The sequence below is a fragment of the Paramisgurnus dabryanus genome, chromosome 2 (assembly GCF_030506205.2).
Source record: "Paramisgurnus dabryanus chromosome 2, PD_genome_1.1, whole genome shotgun sequence".
Taxonomy (NCBI): Eukaryota; Metazoa; Chordata; class Actinopteri; order Cypriniformes; family Cobitidae; genus Paramisgurnus; species Paramisgurnus dabryanus.
Window position 1 is genome coordinate 5,076,235 of NC_133338.1, and position 21,394 is coordinate 5,097,628.

Sequence of the window (21,394 nt, forward strand, 5' to 3'; positions counted from 1 at the left end):
GGAACCAAACTCTTCATATATACTTGTTAATAGTTGTGTAAGTAGTAAAACAATACAAATGCAAACGGGACAGAAAAAACTGCGTTTTGAGTTAAGAAACATTATGAGTCCCCCCTCCCTTGCCTCACAGTGGTTTGATCCACTGACCGTCTCATCACAAGTCCGGCGAGAGAGAACGAAGTTATTAGGCTTGTTCGACCTTATGCGGCGCCGCAAGAACCGACAGCCGGATGACGTCAAAGTACCGCGAGAACGATAAGAGAAATCATACGGAGTCTAATTTTGTCTCGCTCTCGCGGTTTTTTTTACGTCATCCGGCTGTCGGTTCTTGCGGCGCCGCATGAAGTCGAACAAGCCTGTTAAGTTGGCTGTAAACGCCATTTTATTCACTTTAAACATCAGATAAAGTGATTGTTTTCTCCTTAATACGGAAGATATATGTTTATATCATTTATAATACACATGGTTTTTAATGATAATGTTAGGGGGAACCCTTGGATAAATCCCCCGACAACTGTTGTTGTGAGACTGCAATTTCTAAAAACACATTACATTTTGTCTTTTTCTGATAAATAAATAAATATAATGTGAATTTAGTTCTAAAGCAGTGTATTCCTAGTAGTGCAGTCCTACTACTATGGAAAAATGCTCACCACCACCACCACCTTGTGGCGAACGGAAGTCCCATGTTCGAGTCATAAGAGCCAATCATCAATCAGTAAAGATTCTCAGGGGGCGGGGCTTTGTACAGAGAAACTGTTTTGTGGTACTCCATTCAAAGTAATTTCAGGACATTACTTTAATACTTAATCCAAATATCCACATTAAATAAAGGCGTTAAAAAATAACCTCTGCGCATTTTGTTTAACAAGAAAATAATTTATTTTTGGAACACAATAACCATTATTATAAATTATTCAATCACACACCATTGGGTTCTCACAACACACACCAGTGATGTAGATCTTATACTAAACATTTTTTCTTTTGCCATCGAAATCACGTACAGTACTCAAAAGCCACCCATCAAACACAAATCAACTGTGATGAGAAAGTGGGTCAGAACTGTGGGAACAGATTTAGTGATTTTTTGTGAAATAATCCCTACAAAGGGGATTAAATGAGGGGCAGTGTCAATCTGAAAGCCTGAATCTCTTAATAGACGTTCAGCTTTATATTCTGCAAATATACTTCATCTTCATTTGGTCAGACAACGGTAACATATCACCTCCAGATACTATTGATTGGGGGATTTTTCCTAAAATAATTTTTAAATTTCAGCATACATTATCTCTACACTCCATTTGACACCGATTTTTTTGAACTATTCATCTCAGCTTGGCTTGGAGAAAAAGAGAAAAAAATAAATTCAAAGCATTATTGCTCAAACAATTTAATGTTCCCTGGCTTCCATAAACCGGGAATATATTCATCATATATTATACTCATTTTAGAAATATGTTTCTATACATCAACTGTTTTTAGTTTAGCTCAATTAAGTGAAAATGATGCAAACATTCAACCACATACACTCATTTACAAACGTAAGTCCGTACATAAGCGAATAAAAATCCCAACAATGAAGTTAATGAAAAAATACAAAATTAAAATTTGGTTAACTTGAGTATATAAATCATAATCCATTATTTTCTGTGCAAAAAAGTGAGAGACATTTTGAAAGGCAAACTGGATCCAGATACATCAAAAAATTAAATTTGTGCTGGTGTTAAAGTTCACATGAATCACCAGAAAAATAAAAAACCCAAACAATCATCAGCTCTTGGATTTACGCTTGCAATAACACCCATTCGGAAGAAACCAAGAACGTTACGTGACTTTATCTGACCGAATACATAACAAAAGAGTCAACTAAATAAACAGACAGGTGAACTATATTTCTAATACGATTAATACTGAACTTATGTATGTGGTTTATATTTCCCAAACATTTAGTTTCAGTGTCTGATTGAAATAAAATTACACATAGCAGCATAATAAGATTGTTTTTTCTATAGGGGGCGTCGTTTCTCCACTGACTAAATGTAATTAATTAGGAATGCTATAACAAACGATATTATAATGAAGTTTATGAGCAAATCTCACCAAACCTGAAAAAAAAATCTGGATCATATCACCAAAAGATGTCAAGACATAATAGATTCATAGTGCATTATTTATGTGCAGTAGTTGTTAATGTACTGCCATTCATCTATGCTGGTTTTAATAAATGTATTACAGTCCTTGTAACACAATAAAACATTATTGCACTGACGAATGAGAATCACTATTGTGAATGAGTTCCTAAACAAGCTGCTTTCGGTTACATTTAAGCTTTTTCAATATAAAAAATGCATAAATGTAAAAACGTTTGGTTATGATTGTAATAATGAGATTCCTGAGGGGAAGATTTTGTGCTTAACTATAAAACAACGTCATAATGCAAAACGTAATAAACTTTATGATGCTCAAATTGTTTTCGTATAAATTGATAAATATAATTTCTTTGTGATTTTGAAGTGAAAATGACCCAGACATTATTTCATGAGATTTACTCATTTCTTGCTTCACGAAAAAAAAATCTCTGTCAAAGACACATTTTTGTTCCCTTTAAATTTTGCTTTTTGTTTTACAGGTATCACCACTTTATACCCCCTCTGTGCCATTTCATTTAGTTCATGTCTCCATTAATATATCACCAAAGTAAAGAAAGATCCAGTACATACATAATCGAACAATTGCACAAAACAGATAAAAGTTTAAGCAAATTGTAAATGAAAGCACAGATTTCACAGACATGCATTTTTAAAATGCACCGTTGTCTCCCACTGGCTCCCGAATCAACACTTTACACAATCTACAGTAAATCTACCGCTTTCAACAAAACAAATACTGCACCAGCAACTTCTGTGGGACAATTTAAAGGGATAGTTTACAAAAAAAAAGAAAATTACTAACTCTCATGTTGTTACAAACCTAAATATAAATGTCTTTGTTTTGATGAACACAAAGGAAGATATTTGAGGAATGTTCCGATCAGAGGCCCCATTGACTTCTATAGTAGGAATACAGAATACTATGGAGGTGAATGGGGCTCGTGATCCTTAGAATAGCTTCTAAATGAAACAGGTTTGTAACAACATGAAAGAAAGTAAATGATGACCGAATTTTCATTTTTGGGTGAACTATCCCTTTAAAACTATGTGGTACGTGTTACAAAACCAAGAGGTTAGATTTACACTGAAGATCTCTTTTCTCCCTCTGGTAACAGTAATTATTATAATAATTACTCATATTAAAAATAAAATGAGGGCAGATGTTATATAAAAGTGCTTAAACAAAAACTAAATGACTAGGAATGTATTTGGATTAACACACAAGGCCTGGGTACATACAGCAAATTAAGATTTTTTGTGTCGAAGGCCTAGGTAGTGAAATACACCTTATAGTCCCAATATGAATCCAGTCTAAACACAAAATTAAGTTGCTTAATATCACGCAATAATGTACACAAGCATCGTGTCTGTCGTATCTATAAGCACATAGTGCCTGCATAACGGCCACTTTCTATAAAGTCAGCTGTTGCGTATGGCGAAATAAGCAGTGTTTGTTTACTAAGCTGACTTTTGAACATATCCACAGCCATAATTCACCCCGAAATAGAAATAAAAAAATACAAAACCGCAATTTGCTTAAAGTCTTATAGAAAGTCTGTATGAAGTAAGGGCCAATTCGAATTACTGTAATGTAAAACTATTTAAATAATAAACTAATATTTGTTTCACAGCCTTCATTTATGCTAAACACTGTTTTAAAAAGCATTTAATGTGAACACTAAGAGCAACGGAAATACTGTAAAAGTTACAGTAAAATTACAGTAATGAGAATTTAAAGAAAAAGTGCTTTGTTATAATAAAAATAACGCAATGTTTTGGTATTTGGGGTGAAATTTGACCTGGCTGTGTTTTTGTGTAACTCATCCGCCTGAGCTTGTCCTCTACGGCAGTCAAAAACTAACCGGTTCGTAATGTTTCCTAATCAGAGGGAAGAGTTGTTGATTGTAGTCATGTAAAAGTTAACTACGTAGTTAACTTATAAAGTGACTTTTTGTTTTCTCCACTGGAAACGCTGAAGCAATTGCGTCAATAAACCATGATACCCGAAAGAAGGCGATTTCTCCACCGATGGATAATGCTTGACGATGCATGTGGTGTAATCCGTCGTGTGCGAGATGAAAATCTACGATTTCGAGGACGGTTAGGATTGACTGTCTTGGCATTTGGTTTCGCTGGAATGGCCGTCTTGACTTTGGCACGGCGGCTTCTGTTTTTTCCACTGGCAGATGGCGTTTGAGTAACCCACGATGACTTTGTCCATCCAGGTGAGGGGCTGAGGCAACAGCACGGCACCCTCGAAAAAACCCAGGTGACCGCCGTGAAGTGTCAGGGCAAAGATGACGTTTTCTTTCTTTTCTGGATGATACAAAATTGAAAAAGAAATCAGCAAAAAAGAAGAGATAAACATTTAGAAATGAAACATGAATAACGCTTTACGACTTTACGAGGTGGCTAATTTCTTAATTTCCGCATTTTACGAGGTGGCCAATTCTTAAGTTACATATTTTACGAGGTGGCTAATTCACCCATTTGCAATTCCGTAATTACCGCATTTTACAAGGTGGGGAATTTGTAAGCTACATTTTTTACGAGGTGGCCAATATCGTAAGTTACGTATTTTACGAGGTGGCCAATGCGCAAGTTACGTATTTTATGAGGTGACCAATTTGTAAGTTACGTATTTTACGAAGTGGCCAATTCTTAAGTTACTTTACGAGGTGGCCAATTCTTAAGTTACGTATTTTACGAGGTGGCCAATTCTTAAGTTACGTATTTTACGAGGTGGCCAATTCTTAAGTTACGTATTTTATGAGGTGGCTAATTCATAAGTTATGTATTTTACGAAATGGGCAATTCGTAATTTATGTATTTTACGAGGTGGCCAATTCGTAAGTTACATATTTTACAAGGTGGCTATTTCTTAATTTACGTATTTTACAAGGTGGACAATTCACCCATTTTACAATTCCGTAATTTCTGCATTTTACAAGGTGGGGAATTCGTAAGCTGCATATTTTACGAGGTGGCCAATTTCGTAAGTTACGTATTTTACGAGGTGGCCAATGCGTAAGTTACGTATTTTATGAGGTGGTCAATTCGTAATTTATGTATTTTTTGAGGTGGCCTATTCGTAAGTTACATATTTTACGAGGTGGCTAATTCTTAATTTACGTATTTTACAAGGTGGTCAATTCACCCATTTTACAATTCCGTAATTTCCGCATTTTACAAGGTGGGGAATTCGTAAGCTGCATATTTTACGAGGTGGCCAATGCGTAAGTTACGTATTTTATGAGGTGGTCAATTCGTAAGTTACGTATTTTATGAAGTGGTCAATGCGCAAGTTACGTATTTTACGAGGTGGCCAATTCTTAAGTTACGTATTTTACGAGGTGGCCAATTCGTAATTTATGTATTTTACGAGGTGGCCAATTCGTGAGTTACATATTTTACGAGGTGGCTAATTCTTAATTTACGTATTTTACAAGGTGGGGAATTCTTAAGTTACGTATTTTACGAGGTGGCCAATTCTTAAGTTAAGTATTTTACGAGGTGGCCAATTCTTAAGTTACGTATTTTACGAGGTGGCCAATTCTTAAGTTACTTATTTTATGAGGTGGCTAATTCATAAGTTATGTATTTTACGAGGTGGCCAATTCGTAAGTTATGTATTTTACGAGGTGGCCAATTCGTGAGTTACATATTTTACGAGGTGGCTAATTCTTAATTTACGTATTTTACAAGGTGGACAATTCCCCCATTTTACAATTCCATAATTTCCGCATTTTACAAGGTGGGGAATTCGTAAGCTGCATATTTTACGAGGTGGCCAATTTTGTAAGTTACGTATTTTACGAGGTGGCCAATGCGTAAGTTACGTATTTTATGAGGTGGTCAATTCGTACGACCACATTTGTACTTTTTTTTTCGCCCCTGTAACTTCGGGTTAGAGGCAGGGTTTCATTTGTTTTTATAACAATCATACGTTTTAGCATGATTCGCTTCATATCAAATAAGCCAACTCGTACAAATTCCTGTGAGATCAGGATGGTTTTACTTTTGTCTTTCTTTCTTGAAATGTTCTGGGGACCAAGTCTGAAGTTTAAAAACCACTGCACTAGATGGCTGGGTGGATATAACACATGAAGATATACAGTCTTGTTCAAAATAATAGCAGTACAATGTGACTAACCAGAATAATCAAGGTTTTTAGTATATTTTTTATTGCTACGTGGCAAACAAGTTACCAGTAGGTTCAGTAGATTCTCAGAAAACAAACAAGACCCAGCATTCATGATATGCACGCTCTTAAGGCTGTGCAATTGGGCAATTAGTTGAAAAGGGTGTGTTCAAAAAAATAGCAGTGTCTACCTTTGACTGTACAAACTCAAAACAACATGACCTCTTCAAGTATTTTAACATATGCAAACTGATCCATGATCCCTGGTATGCGATAAATAGGCCCAACACCATAGTAGGAGAAACATGCCCATATCATGCTCCATGCTTCACTGTCTTCACTGTGTACTGTGGCTTGAATTCAGAGTTTGGGGGTCGTCTCACAAACTGCCTGTGGCCCTTGGACCCAAAAAGAACAATTTTACTCTCATCAGTCCACAAAATGTTCCTCCATTTCTCTTTAGGCCAGTTGATGTGTTCTTTGGCAAATTGTAACCTCTTCTGCACATGGCTTTTTTTAACAGAGGGACTTTGCGGGGGATTCTTGAAAATAGATTAGCTTCACACAGACGTCTTCTAACTGTCACAGTACTTACAGGTAACTCCAGACTGTCTTTGATCATCCTGGAGGTGATCATTGGCTGAGCCTTTGCCATTCTGGTTATTCTTCTATCCATTTTGATGGTTGTCTTCCGTTTTCTTCCACGTCTCTCTGGTTTTGCTCTCCATTTTAAGGCATTGGACATCATTTTAGCTGAACAGCCTATCATTTTTTGCACCTCTTTATAGGTTTTCCCCTCTCCAATCAACTTTTTAATCAAAGTACGCTGTTCTTCTGAACAATGTCTTGAACGACCCATTTTCCTCAGCTTTCAAATGCATGTTCAACAAGTGTTGGCTTCATCCTTACATAGGGGCCACCTGATTCACACCTGTTTCTTCACAAAATTGATGACCTCAGTGATTGAATGCCACACTGCTATTTTTTTGAACACACCCCTTTCAACTAATTCAACTAATTGCCCAATTGCACAGCCTTAAGAGCGTGCATATCATGAATGCTGCGCCTCATTTGTTTTCTGAGAATCTACTGAACCTACTGGTAACTTGTTTGCCACGTAGCAATAAAAAAATATACTAAAAACCTTGATTATTCTGGTTAGTCACATTGTACTGCTATTATTTTGAACAAGACTGTATCTTAAGTTTTTTGTATATCTTCTTTAAAATGTATAAAATTATATTTCAGAAATCACCTGCAAGTGTGCGAGGAATGGTGAGCAAAGAATCATGAACGAGAGGATCATCAGCAGAGTTCACCAGCAACAGAGGCACATTTATCTGTACAAAACACAAAAAACAACCGGTCAAACCTCCGTCATAACACTTAATACGTCCTTCAGAACTAAATACAGGAGACGCTTACTACTTTACTCACATTATGAATGTAATGGACACAGCTTTCCTTCTCATAGTATTCCTTCAGAGTGTTGTGTCCATGGAATTTTCTAGAAAACACAAACTGACATTTTGCTACGCATGCAATATGCTAGCTACTAACACGCAATAATTTAAAATTATTATAATAAAACTATTCCGTTAAATAACAAATAAAAATTTGGCCTATTTTTGGACAATGGCTATCAATACAATTTAATGAATGTAATTAATTGAAATAATGTTAAACGTTATTTTCTATAGCGCCTATAAATTGAATACCAAAGTGCTTAACAAGAGCAGAATACAGCAGCAAAATACAACAATGTAAGGTTATACATAAAAAAGATACATTAAGAAGAAATAAAAGATAATAAAACTTTAAATAAGGTCGCGTTTACACTGCATGTTTGAATTTACTGATCTGAATTTACACACTAAACATGTTATATTGCGCAGCGTAAACACAATTAAAGCTTAAAAAAACGCAAGAAAAATGGGATCTTTAACTTTTTGTCATGCTCATTTTTCTCTTAAGTTAAATATAGTAAATTTAAGTTTGAGGCAAATAGCGTGTTTTTACGGCAATTGCGCTGCCAATTCACATCATTCGCGTTGCCCCACGCAAGTTTGCGTCTATTCCCGTCTTTGCATTGACTTTGAATGTAATCTACTTCGCAAATCGTTGAATTTGTGTTTGGTGTGTACGCCCCAATAACAGATGATGTAAGCGGGTCGTCAAAAAAATTAGATACAGACAACAAATCGGAATTGGGCATCAAGATTTGCAGTATAAATCTAACCTAAGAAGTACCCTGCCAAAAGCTGTCCAAAAAATTTTTTTAAGGTGAGATTTAAAAATGGCAAATGACTGCACTTGCCGAAACTCCATAGAATTCCATAGTTTATGAGCTAGTGAAAAAAAGGCACTGTCTATCATAGGTCTTAATCAACTTATTATTATTATAAAAATGAATATGTGCAATTATACAGTGTAGATACTGTTCCTTTAAAAGAAATCATGTGACAAAATCTAACTTAAAGCTGCAATCCTTAACCTTTGGGGTAAAATGATCCTCCTTACCTGTGCCCGATTTACAACAGAAGTCTAATAATAATGCTTTGCAATTTGATCAACCGTGTCTGTTTTTGTGGGAATAACGAGCGTTCTACTTTAGGTCTTTGTGTCTTTCAGCCACATCCATAAACAGAGGACCCAGCTACTATATCACGTGTGTGCTGCTGCAGATGGTGAAGAGATTGTAGTTTGTTCAACAGTTACTTAGAATTTAAACTTATCATCTAGACGTCAGAGCAGCTTCATTAAAACATGTTAATTTATTTTCATCTTTAAATCTGGGGAATCATTTATTGCTAAAACTTTAAAGCTCAAACTGCGGTATCAAAAACGACACTGAGCTAACATTACTGTGTAAAATGTGTACTAAATAATGTATGCAATCTTAACTACAAATCATCTACGTACCGATGAGGTATTTGTACCGATAAAATTGTCTATATTATAGGGATACGCGGTAATTCGCATGCCATATCATGCGCATCTTGTCAGTGAAGCCGGTTCAGATCGCCATTTACTACACAAAGCCGTATTTCGCTTACAAGCTGGGCCGTATCGCATACATATCGCAGGCCGTACATCCGCAATAATTAATGCGAAATTGGCCCGATTGTCAGTGAACTACGACTTTGTGTAGTAATGTGCGCAATGACAGTCACATGCAAATGATCGTGCATTTTCTTCTATTTTACTTCTTCAGATTACATGTTTTTTAGATATATGACCTTTAGGAGGTACTTCTGTCATGTGGATGTGGCGATCACAGACATCAGATTTATCTGAGCAGAGTAGCGGGGCGAAGGAAACTACTCCACAAATAACTGCAATTTTATGTTTCTGACAGAGATGGCGATATAGAGGCAAAAGTTACGGATTGCAACTTTAAGTGGTTCGTAAATTGGGTCCCCAGTGCTTCTTTTAAACTAGAAAATGTGAAAAATTGTGAAATTAGGCTCAGAATTTTGATGTCAGAAATGGATAATACCGCCCCTTAATCTGTACTATCCAACCACGGCACTGCCATTTAGTGCAAAGATCAGCTCATTTGCATTTTAAAGGACACACCCCAAAACGGCACATTTTTGCTCACACCTACAAAGTGGCAATTTTAACATGCTTTAATAAATTATCTATATGGTTTATAAACGTACTCTGGGGACACCAATTTATTTGACATATTAAAAATGCCCCCTTTAAAAGGGTTTGCTTGAATTGATCAATTTACAACAAGGGAGTTCTCAAAAATGTATATGTATGATGAGGCACGACTACAGCAATACATAAAAAAATCTAAAAACTTTACTAAAATGATGCTTAAATCTAGGTGCCTGAAATTACTTGGCGCCTTTCTTTTACATTTATTCAACCGTCAACCTTTAACTCTTTCCCCGCCATTGACAAGAGAAGAGAAAACGGCAAGAGAAAACACTTTCCTGCCAATGACGAGGTTTTACGGCTATCCATATTTCCGCTATTATCCAGTAGGTGGCGCGGAAGCTTCCACTGATCAGAAAACAGTAAAAACTCATTCTAATTCTGATCTCTAACAAAAGTCCTTTACAAAAACGCAATTATTTGAGAGGTGATAAAAGAGAACAAATGAAGATAGGATGAAATGTTTGTGCTGTCATTTGATATTTTATGTTAAAATATTTAAAGAAGATAGGTATTAAACTTTTGTGAAAATCATAAAAAATGCTGCCGCGTGCTGGCAACTTAAAAAAACTAAAGCTGGCGGGGAAAGAGTTAAACATAAAAATGTGTTTATGCGTCTCTTTCACAACACACCAAAATAATTACGAGTAGACAAGTAAAGACATGTGGCAGCAATTTTCCTCCTCTCACCTCATGATGTTGTCGTCGATCTGCATGAGGGATGTGGCGGTGTAGAGTCGACTCAGATCTGCATCAACCATTTTATTGGAGCCGACCCCGAACAATTCGCCCCTGTTAAAGTGGAAACAAAACGAAACCTTTTTGACTCTGGTCGTACAACATCCTGGAGGACTAGATTTGTGTTCTCTTACCACTCGGAAGGAGGTTAATTAATCTTGTTTGTGTCATCAAGTTAAGTTATTCTGATGTCTCCTAATGAGTCGATTGCAAAAGAAAATGTGAGCTCAGAACAGTTCTCATAACATCTCTACCCATGGGATCGTATCACATCGGACCGCTCGACAGAGCTCACAATGCCTGTAAGGTTTGAGATGCTTGATGTGGTCAACATTACCTGTGGGTCAGAATGATCTTCTTCATGTTGTCTGCCATCAGGAAGTTATAGAAACGCCGACACTGGTCCCACTGCAGAAACGTCTCCTGAGCCCTAAAACGTCAACACATGAGACACGACGAACGATCAGTTTTACTTACAAGCAACAACACTAAGACGAATACAGGAGGATAAAAGATCACAAACAGCACCAGACATTGTATACTTGAGACTTGCTGGTGCGTGATAAAGTCTCAATGTGAAACGCAAAACCTGAAGCTCATATTCAGCGTGCAACCCAGAACAACGATTTCAATGGTTTTCAGATTTTTGGACACGCACATCATATAAATATATAAAGACTAAGAAATTACCTAAAACTGTGTCATATATTACCAAAAACGGTATCAACGTTCACATGATATACGATAGTGACGCTCAGGTTGTGTTTTTTCCAACCTGAGGGTCCCGCTTTTATTAAATTATTTAGCCCACCCCAGACCGCCCCGCACCTCTGTTTCTATTTTTTTTTTACAACCCGCCCCGCGTCCATTAAATAGACATACTAGGCATTGTAAAGGGATAGTTCACCCAAAAATGAAAATGCTGTCATCATTTACTCACTCTCATGTTGTTACAAACCCGCATAAATGTATTTGTTCTAATGAACACGAAGAAAGATATTTAAAAAAATGTTTGTAATCAAACCGTTCATGGACCCCATTCACTTCCATAGTAGGAAAAATTAATACTATGGAAGCGAATGGGGCCCACGAATGCTTTGGTTACAAACATTTCTTGAAATATCTTCCTTTGTGTTCATCAGAACAAAGAAATGTATACAGGTTTGTAACAACATGAAAGTGAGAAAATTATGACTGAATTTTTATTTTTGGGTGAACTATCCCTGTAATGTAAATAAAAAACCATAGAAACCACCATAGTCTTATTATTAACAAAATAGGATAATGATACACATTTTCAACATTATCTATTCATAATTTTTTTCTCTCACACCTCATCTTTCATCTTCACTTTTATTTCTCCGTTTTTTGTTGTTGTTGTGGCTTGGCGTTTTTGTGATGTGAGGCCAAAGGTTTGGAAACATTACGCAAGTTACGTTGCAACGTAGACCTACTTATTTTAACCTTATCAAAGAACCTAATAAAATATAAAAATATATATTCCCGAATATTTCATATAGGTTATACACTGCAAAAAATTATTTACAAGAAAAAAATTCTTAGTATTTCTGTCTTGTTTTCAGTAAAAATATCTAAATATTCTTAAATTAAGATGCTTTTTCCTGATGAGCAAAACGACTCAAGAAAATAAGTCTAGTTTTTAAACCAAAAATATCACATTTAAATGATTTTGTGCATAAAATTTTTTTTTGCTTGTTTTATGCACAAAATCAATTACATTTTATATTTTTGGTCTAAAAACTACACTTATTTTCTTGGGTTGTTTTGCTCATCAAGAAAAAGCATCTTAATTTAAGAATGTTTAGATATTTTTACTGAAAACAAGACAAAAATACTAAGAATGTTTTTCTTGAAAATCATTTTTTGCAGTGTAGGGAACTGCATGCAACAAACATGTTGTTTTATTTGTTTTTAATGATCCGCCCCACAAATAAAGCAACACTTTTTTACCGCACCAACGCGACGACCTGCGCATCACAAGTATGCGATGCATAGACGGTCAATTTATGGTTTAATTGTGCTGCATTGTTTTTAACCGCACAATTACTATTATTTTATTCATCTTTTATTATTGTGATTATTAGCGTTATTAATTATATTAATTATGAAATTAACAGTGTTTTTAAATACATTGTAATGTAAATGACTGAAAAATGCCTTTAGGCGAGTTTTCACAGGCTGGGTCACAAATAATAAACAAATGCAGTAACACTTTACACAAAGGGGTGTATATAAGACTGACATGACATCTTTATAATCATGACATGACACGTGTCATGAATATGACGGAGATTTTATGCACGTTTATGACAAGTCATTAAGTCATTCGCTCAATGTCATTTACATTGTTTGAGATGTCTTGGTAATGTCAAGTTGTCATAACAAAGACAACATAACTTCATAAATCTGTCATAAACATGACACAGCAGATACATTTTCAAAATTAAGAAACTAACTAGCTTTATGGGTCATGTGGTTGGTTTTGACATTGGCTGTCATGTGGCCATTATAATTGTGTCTGACCACTTTTTACCACTGATACAAATTAAATTTGAAATTAAAATGTCATTAATTGTTAATACTAATAATAGTGTCATAAATATTTTTCTTGACCTGATGGATGGTGATGATTATTCCTGAACTAAACTGTGGGAAAGTCTGTCAAAGCTTGTGCTGTTATTTGCGTGAGAGATCAGATTGTAACTGCGATGTGATTACGAAAATGTAGGAAATGCCCTTTACCTATCAATTCCAACTAAATGCAAAAGATCCATTAAAGGGATCTTAAAAATAATAATCTGCCAGATAATCGGAGCTGAAGCAGATTAACAAAGGCTTTACAGAGTCAGTAATCCTGAGAGATATTGTTTGGCAACACACTCGGACCATTGCCAAATCTGCTGACACATAATAAAACATTGAGCGCAGACAGCCGGGCTCACAGCTGAGGTGTGGCTTTAAGTATTTATGAAGTCCAAACATTCCCAAGCTGTGACACGACTATCAGGTGATTATTATCATGATGTGTGTCATGTGTGTTTGTTAAGGGTGTCGCTATGATTGTCATGTCATCATTTTAATCTTTACAGCTGTCATTACGTTGTCTATAAAGCGGCTTCGCAACAATGCAAAGTTGTGAAAAGGTCTAAAAAACGAAATGTACATTTGAAAGATCCCATCTCCAGATTTTGTAACAAAGTAATTGTCTGGTTATAGCGTCTTACCTCAATGCACTGTATCCCTGACATACACTGACACAGCACAGGACTCGCTCCTGATTGGTGCTGTTCTCTCCCAAAAACTTGCACACGATGTTTCCACCCAGACTGAAGCCCACGACGATAAGTTTGGTTTGGGGGTGTGTCTTTTTTATGAAGCCCACCATAGCTGCAAACTCCCATGTACAGCCTATAAAAAAACAATAGATTCATATTATATACAACTACTAACTGGAAGCATGTGCTTGTTTAATAACATGAAATGTGTTTATTTGAGGAATTATGCGGTAAAACAATTAGACACATGTGCTCCTTATGGTCTAAAGGTATTTCTTATATCTTCAGATGTCCCACACAGGTGTCTTACCATAGGTGAACATGCGAGGAGAGGTGAGCTCAATGTTTGGCAAGGCCCCGAGGTGATTGAGCACAGCGCATCGGTAACCCTGTTTCTGTGAATAATCCACGAACGTGCGGATGTAGTGCTTCTCACTGTGATTCCCGATACCAGGACAAATAACCATAGTGACGTCCTCTGGAAACAAACACAGAGACATTGAGGACAACTGTTGTACATGCAAACAAACAGGTGCAAAAGACAAATGTTTGAGGCGTTAATAAAGCGTGTTGAAACATTCAAAGCAAACAAATTCAAAATACAGAATTTGCATAACGCAGTTTCATAAACTTTCCACTGCATTGACAACGATATATTATAATTTCACAAATGTGAAATTATATTGTTTGCTATAGGTCAAAATTTACTTGGTTTAAGTTGGGGCAAACAATTCGCACAAGTTTTTTCATTACAGATTGCATTTTCGACATTTGTTGATAAAAATATAAATAGTGCACGATCTTAAAGGCAAAGTTCAAACCAAAATTATAATTCTCTCATAATTTATTCATCTCACATAATCCCAGATGTCATCAGCTAATCATAATTGTATTTTAAAATGTGTTCTTGCGCATCTTATTACTAAGTAGCTTATGGGAAAAGCGAGAACCAATAAGATTTCAAGTTATTAATGTGAAGTCATGTTTGAATGTTTTGCTAGGTTCTGCTTGTTTACATTTCAATTTTGCTAAATAAACTTAAATGATTAATAGTTCCCCACCCTTTCAAAAACACACAAAAAAATTGTTGTTCATTCAACTTAACCAAGAAATTGGTTAGGGGTGTACAACTAGAATAAGTTCATTTAAACAAATAATCTTTTGTTGCACCAACTTAATAATTTAAACCTTTTTGGTCATCAAAACATTTTGTTCAATAAACTTCTCCATGCAATTAGTTCTGGTCTGTTCAACAAGGACTAAACAAATTCATTCAAACAAAAAATGTATTGTTAAACCAACGGTCAGTTTCTATATCATACTAATTTGCATAATCACATGCATGCTAATAATAATAATAATAACATGATATGATACACTGGATGAGCATGTGAGAAGAGACTGATCTCCAGACAGGCATTAACACAGTTAGTGCTCATGCGAGGAAGTACGTCACATCCACAACTTTACCACAAGCACCACACTTCTGCACCATGGTAACCAAACAATAAATCAAAATAGATAACACAAACTCTTAAATCAATAAGATAAACGAACATTAAACACTATAAAGTCTTTCTCTTTACCTAAAAATAAAGTACTTAATAATACTTACATTTATTATTTAATTATTATTTAATACTTTAATAATACTTAATTTTAAAAATGACTCTCCAAATGCAGTTGCTGGCAAAGCATGCTGGGAAATACAGATCCACGACCCAGTTAGGAATAGCAACAAAAATCATTCATGTGTTCCCAGGATAAAATTATTAAGTTAATGTAATTTTTTAAAATTTAAGTGGATTGAACATGATAAAATTGTGTTGTGTTAAAGGAACACGCCCACATTTTGGGAATTTAGCTTATTCACCGTAACCCCCAGAGTTAGATAAGTCCATACATACCTTTCTCATCTCCGTGCATGCTGTAACTCTGTCTGACGCAGCCCCCGCTAGCTTAGCTTAGCACAAAGACTGAAAGTGAATGGCTCCAGCTAGCATACTGCTCCCAATAAGTGACAAAATAATGCCAACATTTTCCTATTTATGTGTTGTGATTTGTATAGTCACACCGTGTACAAATAACAAGGTGATATGAGACACCACCATCTTTTTACAGTATACATACTGGGAACTATATTCTCAGAAGGTGAAGCACTGCTATTTGGGCGGAGTGATTTGCTCGCAGGTATACGGTTAAACGATGGCTGTGTCTCATATGACCTTGTTATTTGTACACCCTGTGACTATACAAACCACAACACATAAATAGGAAAATGTTTGTGTTATTTTGTCATTTAGTGGGAGCAGTATGCTAGCTGGAGCCATTCACTTCCAGTCTTTGTGCTAAGCTAAGCTAAGCTAGCGGGGCTGCATCAGACAGAGTTACAGCACGCACGTAGATGAGAAAGGTATGTATGTATGGACTTATCTATCTCTGGGGGAAATGGTGAATAAACTAAATTCCCAAAATTTGGGCTTGATTATTTTAAATGATGGATTTATGTGTTTTTAGAGCTTTGCTATGTTGACACACATAAAGTATAAGAAGATAATACCATATATTTACATAAAATTAACATATACAATTATTTGTGTTAAACTAAAGAAAGTGAAGACATGAAGATGAGTAAATTATGAAAGAAAGTTCATGCATCTATTTAAAATTTTACAACTTGTTTTAATGTTTCAGAATCCTAAAAGTTATCACCAAATGAGTAATGAGTAAAACAGCATTCCACTTTGACTTTTAAAGTTTTTCAGGAGTGCTGCTTTCACTAATATCTCTTCTTTACCAGCGTGAGTTAGCATTTATTTAAATATCATTTACATGACACTTCCTCTCTGTGCTAAAACCGACTGTAATTTATCAGGTTTCACACGGAGCGTTGTGTTACTCCAGCCCAGACCAAATAAACCCGACTACATGGCACTGACCTCCGGTCTGATGATCCGCCAGCGGTTCAAAGAGGTCGAACGTCGCCGTTGCCCCGTCCTGCATGGGCAGATATTTGCGCAGGCCGAACGGGTGCGGAGAACTAACCCGACCCAACTTTCCATAGAGGGCTGTCTGTAGATGACCGCTTTTACCCCACAGTAGAGGAGGAATGTACCTAAAAAAAATGACACAAAATATGAAATTCGGCATAAAATATAAAAGATGCAATAGGTATAAAAAGGAAATTTGCTATGGACTGTGTATGTGTGTAGATATTTTGAGGATTATGCAAAACATGAACTGGGCCTCTTTTTAGGTCTGTATACTAACAGTTGGCATGTGACAGGCCAAGCAGACATCATGTGACATCACAGAAAGCCCCACCCACCAGTTAGGATTTACCCAGTAACCAATTGACCCTTTGTTAAGCTTATAGGTTGCTAGGTCTGCCCAATCCATCTCCTATAATACAACTAATTAAAAGATTTCCATATTAAAATACATTTTTAAATTTCCCAAAATAGTAATAATTTCTATGATGAGGTCCACAGAGGAAATCCACCCAATCTTCTTCCCTGTCACAGTGATCTATCACTCAAGCTTATAAAGACACACCTACATAACCAGTGACATATATTTATATACGGTTAACCTTAAAATACCAATGATAAGGAGGTCTAATCTGGTCACCATGATATTAAGGGGACAAGAGGATCAGTAGGGAGATTTGGGAGTGTCCAGTATAACCGAAGAACAGCTATATTTAGCAACCCAAATGTAAACACAACGAAAGCTCCCTTAAATAACCAGCACTTCTTAGCAATGTTATCAAACGTGGTTCGCACGTAACTTATAAAAGTACTGACTGGAAACGTTGACTATTTTGGTTTCCTGTAAGTTAACTAGTGTGTTTCTCAGCTGGTTGACTGTGGTCCAACCATACAAGTTAAAAACAAGAAACATGCGTCGGCAGGGCTGAGCTGGAGGACACGCCTAAAAATGTTTCAAAGTCCAGAGACGCAATATCTCAGGCATTCATGCCCATTATTAGCGCTCTTAAAGGTGTTTGCTGGACGACTTTACCAGGAGAAACGAGCTAATCGTGCTAATATGTGTTGCAATTGTCAATTGATTTCTGGTATAGATGCCATACTGGAAAATAATGATTACATAACCAGCCGGCACTGTCTTTGGATTACAAAAGATACACCCACTCGAGCTGGGCATGTATATGCAACACATTTACGCAACGAATATTGCGACTTCTGATGTCATTGTGTGGCACAACTTCTAAAAGATGTTTTTCTCGGTTTAATTCTACGATTAAAGTGTATGATAAAACATTAATCTTTCTGTAACAAAGATTAATAGCTAAAACTAAAAGTGGTTTAAAGAGATATTTGACCAAAAAAATAAAAATTCTGTGAAAAATTATTTACCCTCACGTTGTGCCAAACCTGTATACATTTCTTTGAAGATGAAGATATTTAGAAAAATGTTAACCAATCAGATCTGGAGCACCATTCACGTCCATAGTATTATTTTTCCCACTATAAAAGTCAATGGTGCCCCAGATCTGAATTTTTTTATATCTTCCTTTATATACAGCAGAACAAAGAAATGAACACAAGTTTGGCACAACTTGAGGGTGAAAACATGATGACAGAATTTGCATTTTTCGGTAAACTATTCTTGCATGCTTTTTGCATTTTTTTTATTACACTTTATACAATTATATTTAATTGTATACATTAAATGTCGCTGGTTTTGGGATTTCACGCTTAGGACACAAAAATAAACAGTAGTTCCAGCTAACAAAGACTTCTCAAAAACATCTCACCTTATCATAAACTATGAATGCAGACTATGACTGCATTTTTAAAATAGCAAGAAAATCCTCCATATGACAGGTTTGTACCAAAATGCATTACAGAAGTCTCGCAAAACACATCTGAAAGCGTTTCTGGAGTCTCTAAGCTGATTTCAGGTCACTTTGTGATAATAATTACTCACTCTTTGGTCAGGATAGGACAGGATTTGAGTAAGAAGTGGTTTAGCGCTGTATCCTGATAGATCAGATCTGGAGCAGCTGTGGGACTTTTTAAGTTTAGGCACCGGACGATGACATAGAGCACCGTGGCGACTGCCGCCAGCTTCATGCCGTCAAACATCGCCGGCATCTCCGGCGCGAGCGTGTACACCTCCGAATCGTGAGAGCTCATTTTTGCTCTGAAAAAAATCCCAAAATTAAATATTTTATTAATGCATATCAAAACCGAAGACCCCTATAGATTTAAAGATGTCTCGATTGTTCAATACTAAACAACATCTAGCTAATAATAAAAACTGACTGACTTACTTGATCTCTTTTTCTCTGATGAATTTGAGGATATTACTGTTCGTGGATTTTAGGTCACAGTGACCTGATCGATTCTCTGAAAGAGGAAGAATAAAGATTCATATTAGTAAAGATAAGATAGATGACGTGCTTTGAATATTAACAGCGACTGGAGCCGAGTCCACATTTATACCTCCATAACCATCTGCATTACTCACAGAGGCTCTTTCACTGAACATTAACCTTAAATGGACTCCATAAACGTTCCCATTCAGAGCACAATACCAAAATGTTAGAAAAGGATTAGCCAAACCATTTAGACATGTTAATGAGTTAAAATGTAGTAGTGCTGATGATTTTCCGCAGATGCACAACATGATTTCCTGATACAATGTTTATTCAACAAACTCAGGAAATGGTTTGTTTTGTATACATCTTTTAGCGAATGACATAATCAAAATAAATGATAATTATAGCTAATTAAAGAAAGGCAAATCTTTTGTATCAACTTCTCAGCAACTACTCGCTGATGCAAGAATAAACATGAAAAGTAATATAAAGTCATATTGTTACATAACAAAATACCTTTGTTAGTTAATGATTAGTAACATTTATATCTGTAAATCATTAAATAGTTATTAATAACACTATTAATCATTAACAATATCACTCTTATATTATATTGTTAACATATTACATATGTTATATATTTTGAAACATTATTAATAAACAATTATTAATTAATAACACTACATTTATTTATGTGTCATTTAGAAAAGTTAATAATAATAACTTGGTAAATCTAATGTTTAAATTAAAATTTTGCATGACATAATACTTCAGAAGTTATTAAGAAATGTTAAGTCACATATTTTCATATATATATTAAGTTATTAATATTTATTTATTTCAAATATTTATTTATTTATTGTTTATTTATTTATCGATTATTCATCTGTTTAAACATATATGTGATATACTTAGCTATAGGCCAGTGGCAATATAACTGGTTTGAGTTATTATAAAGTTGTATAAAAAGACTTTAGCATAAACACATAGTCGTGTGAAAGTGTGTGCTGATGTAAATATTGCAAAACAAGGCCTTTCCTTCGCAAATATTCACATATCCAGTGGTTATTTTACTGTAGTTATATACTGTAGATCGTACTGTAGGTCATTCTTCCCATACAAAACAACGGATATCAGAGATAACGTAACGTTAGTTCATTTACACTGATGATAATATGATAGACAACACGACATATGATTATAAATAGATATATGAGCATCAACTCGAAACATATCAACTGAAAATAGCTTTTCGGTGTAATGTTGAACTAAAGAAACTTCATTTTGGTGGATTTGTATAGATGAGGTAAAGCACAGGAGGCGGCGACACCCCAATAACAAGAGAACAGCAAAACACGCATCAATTTCCGTGCATAAAAACGCATCATACCTCTTTCCCACAAAAAAGCTCCCGTTTCCCGTAGTGGTTTAAATCAAACGTTTTCGTTGTCGTTCATACGCAGTTCATTTATTTTCCGGCGTCCATTTCTAGCATTTTCCTCCCTCTTCGTGTCTCTCGCTCGCAGACGGACATCAGTCGCAGTACTTCCTGATTTTGACGCGCTCATTTGCATATATCGCTGGCTATTGGGTAAAAGAACAACGGCGTCATCAGGCACCGCCTTTGTTTCCAAAAAAGGTCAGCGCGTTACGAGACTGCAGTGGGGAAGGTCACGTGTAAAAGCATGCATGTTGCTTCTGTCATGTAAGTGGATTAGATGCTTCTGGGCTGTGTTTAATTGACGTGAAAGAAAATACTAGAACTGTATTATTTTTGGGTTCTAAATAATAATACATTATACATGTAAAGGCCTTTAATAGATTCAGTCATATTAACTGTGCATAAATATATTTGTTTACTGTCATTTTAAATATTTATTACGTCAACAACAAGCCATCTTCCTCTGATTATACCAAGCACTGAGTGAGATAATAGATATGAAAGGTTGTGTTGTGTGACATTTCTCTTATTAAAGACCCACACACAAGTTAACCATTAAAAAACTATCTACAGGAAATGTTGCATAAGAAAACAAATAGTATCTAGCAT

The 21,394-nt window shown here is 35.6% G+C and overlaps 1 protein-coding gene across 1 annotated transcript; it reads right to left on the bottom strand.

Annotated features, from left to right (window-relative positions):
• Nucleotides 1-858: 858 nt before the first annotated feature.
• On the bottom strand, nucleotides 859-20,898 carry abhd2a (abhydrolase domain containing 2, acylglycerol lipase a). Its single transcript, XM_065249487.2, has 11 exons — nucleotides 20,735-20,898; nucleotides 19,297-19,372; nucleotides 18,951-19,166; nucleotides 16,937-17,112; nucleotides 14,308-14,475; nucleotides 13,947-14,130; nucleotides 11,039-11,131; nucleotides 10,654-10,755; nucleotides 7,732-7,801; nucleotides 7,550-7,634; nucleotides 859-4,469 (listed from the first exon to the last, which is right to left on the bottom strand). Exons 3-11 carry the CDS (start codon nucleotides 19,157-19,159, stop codon nucleotides 4,255-4,257), a joined length of 1,302 nt encoding a protein of 433 aa, XP_065105559.2. The 5' UTR covers nucleotides 19,160-19,166; nucleotides 19,297-19,372; nucleotides 20,735-20,898; the 3' UTR covers nucleotides 859-4,254.
• Between the last annotated feature and the right edge of the window lie 496 nt (nucleotides 20,899-21,394).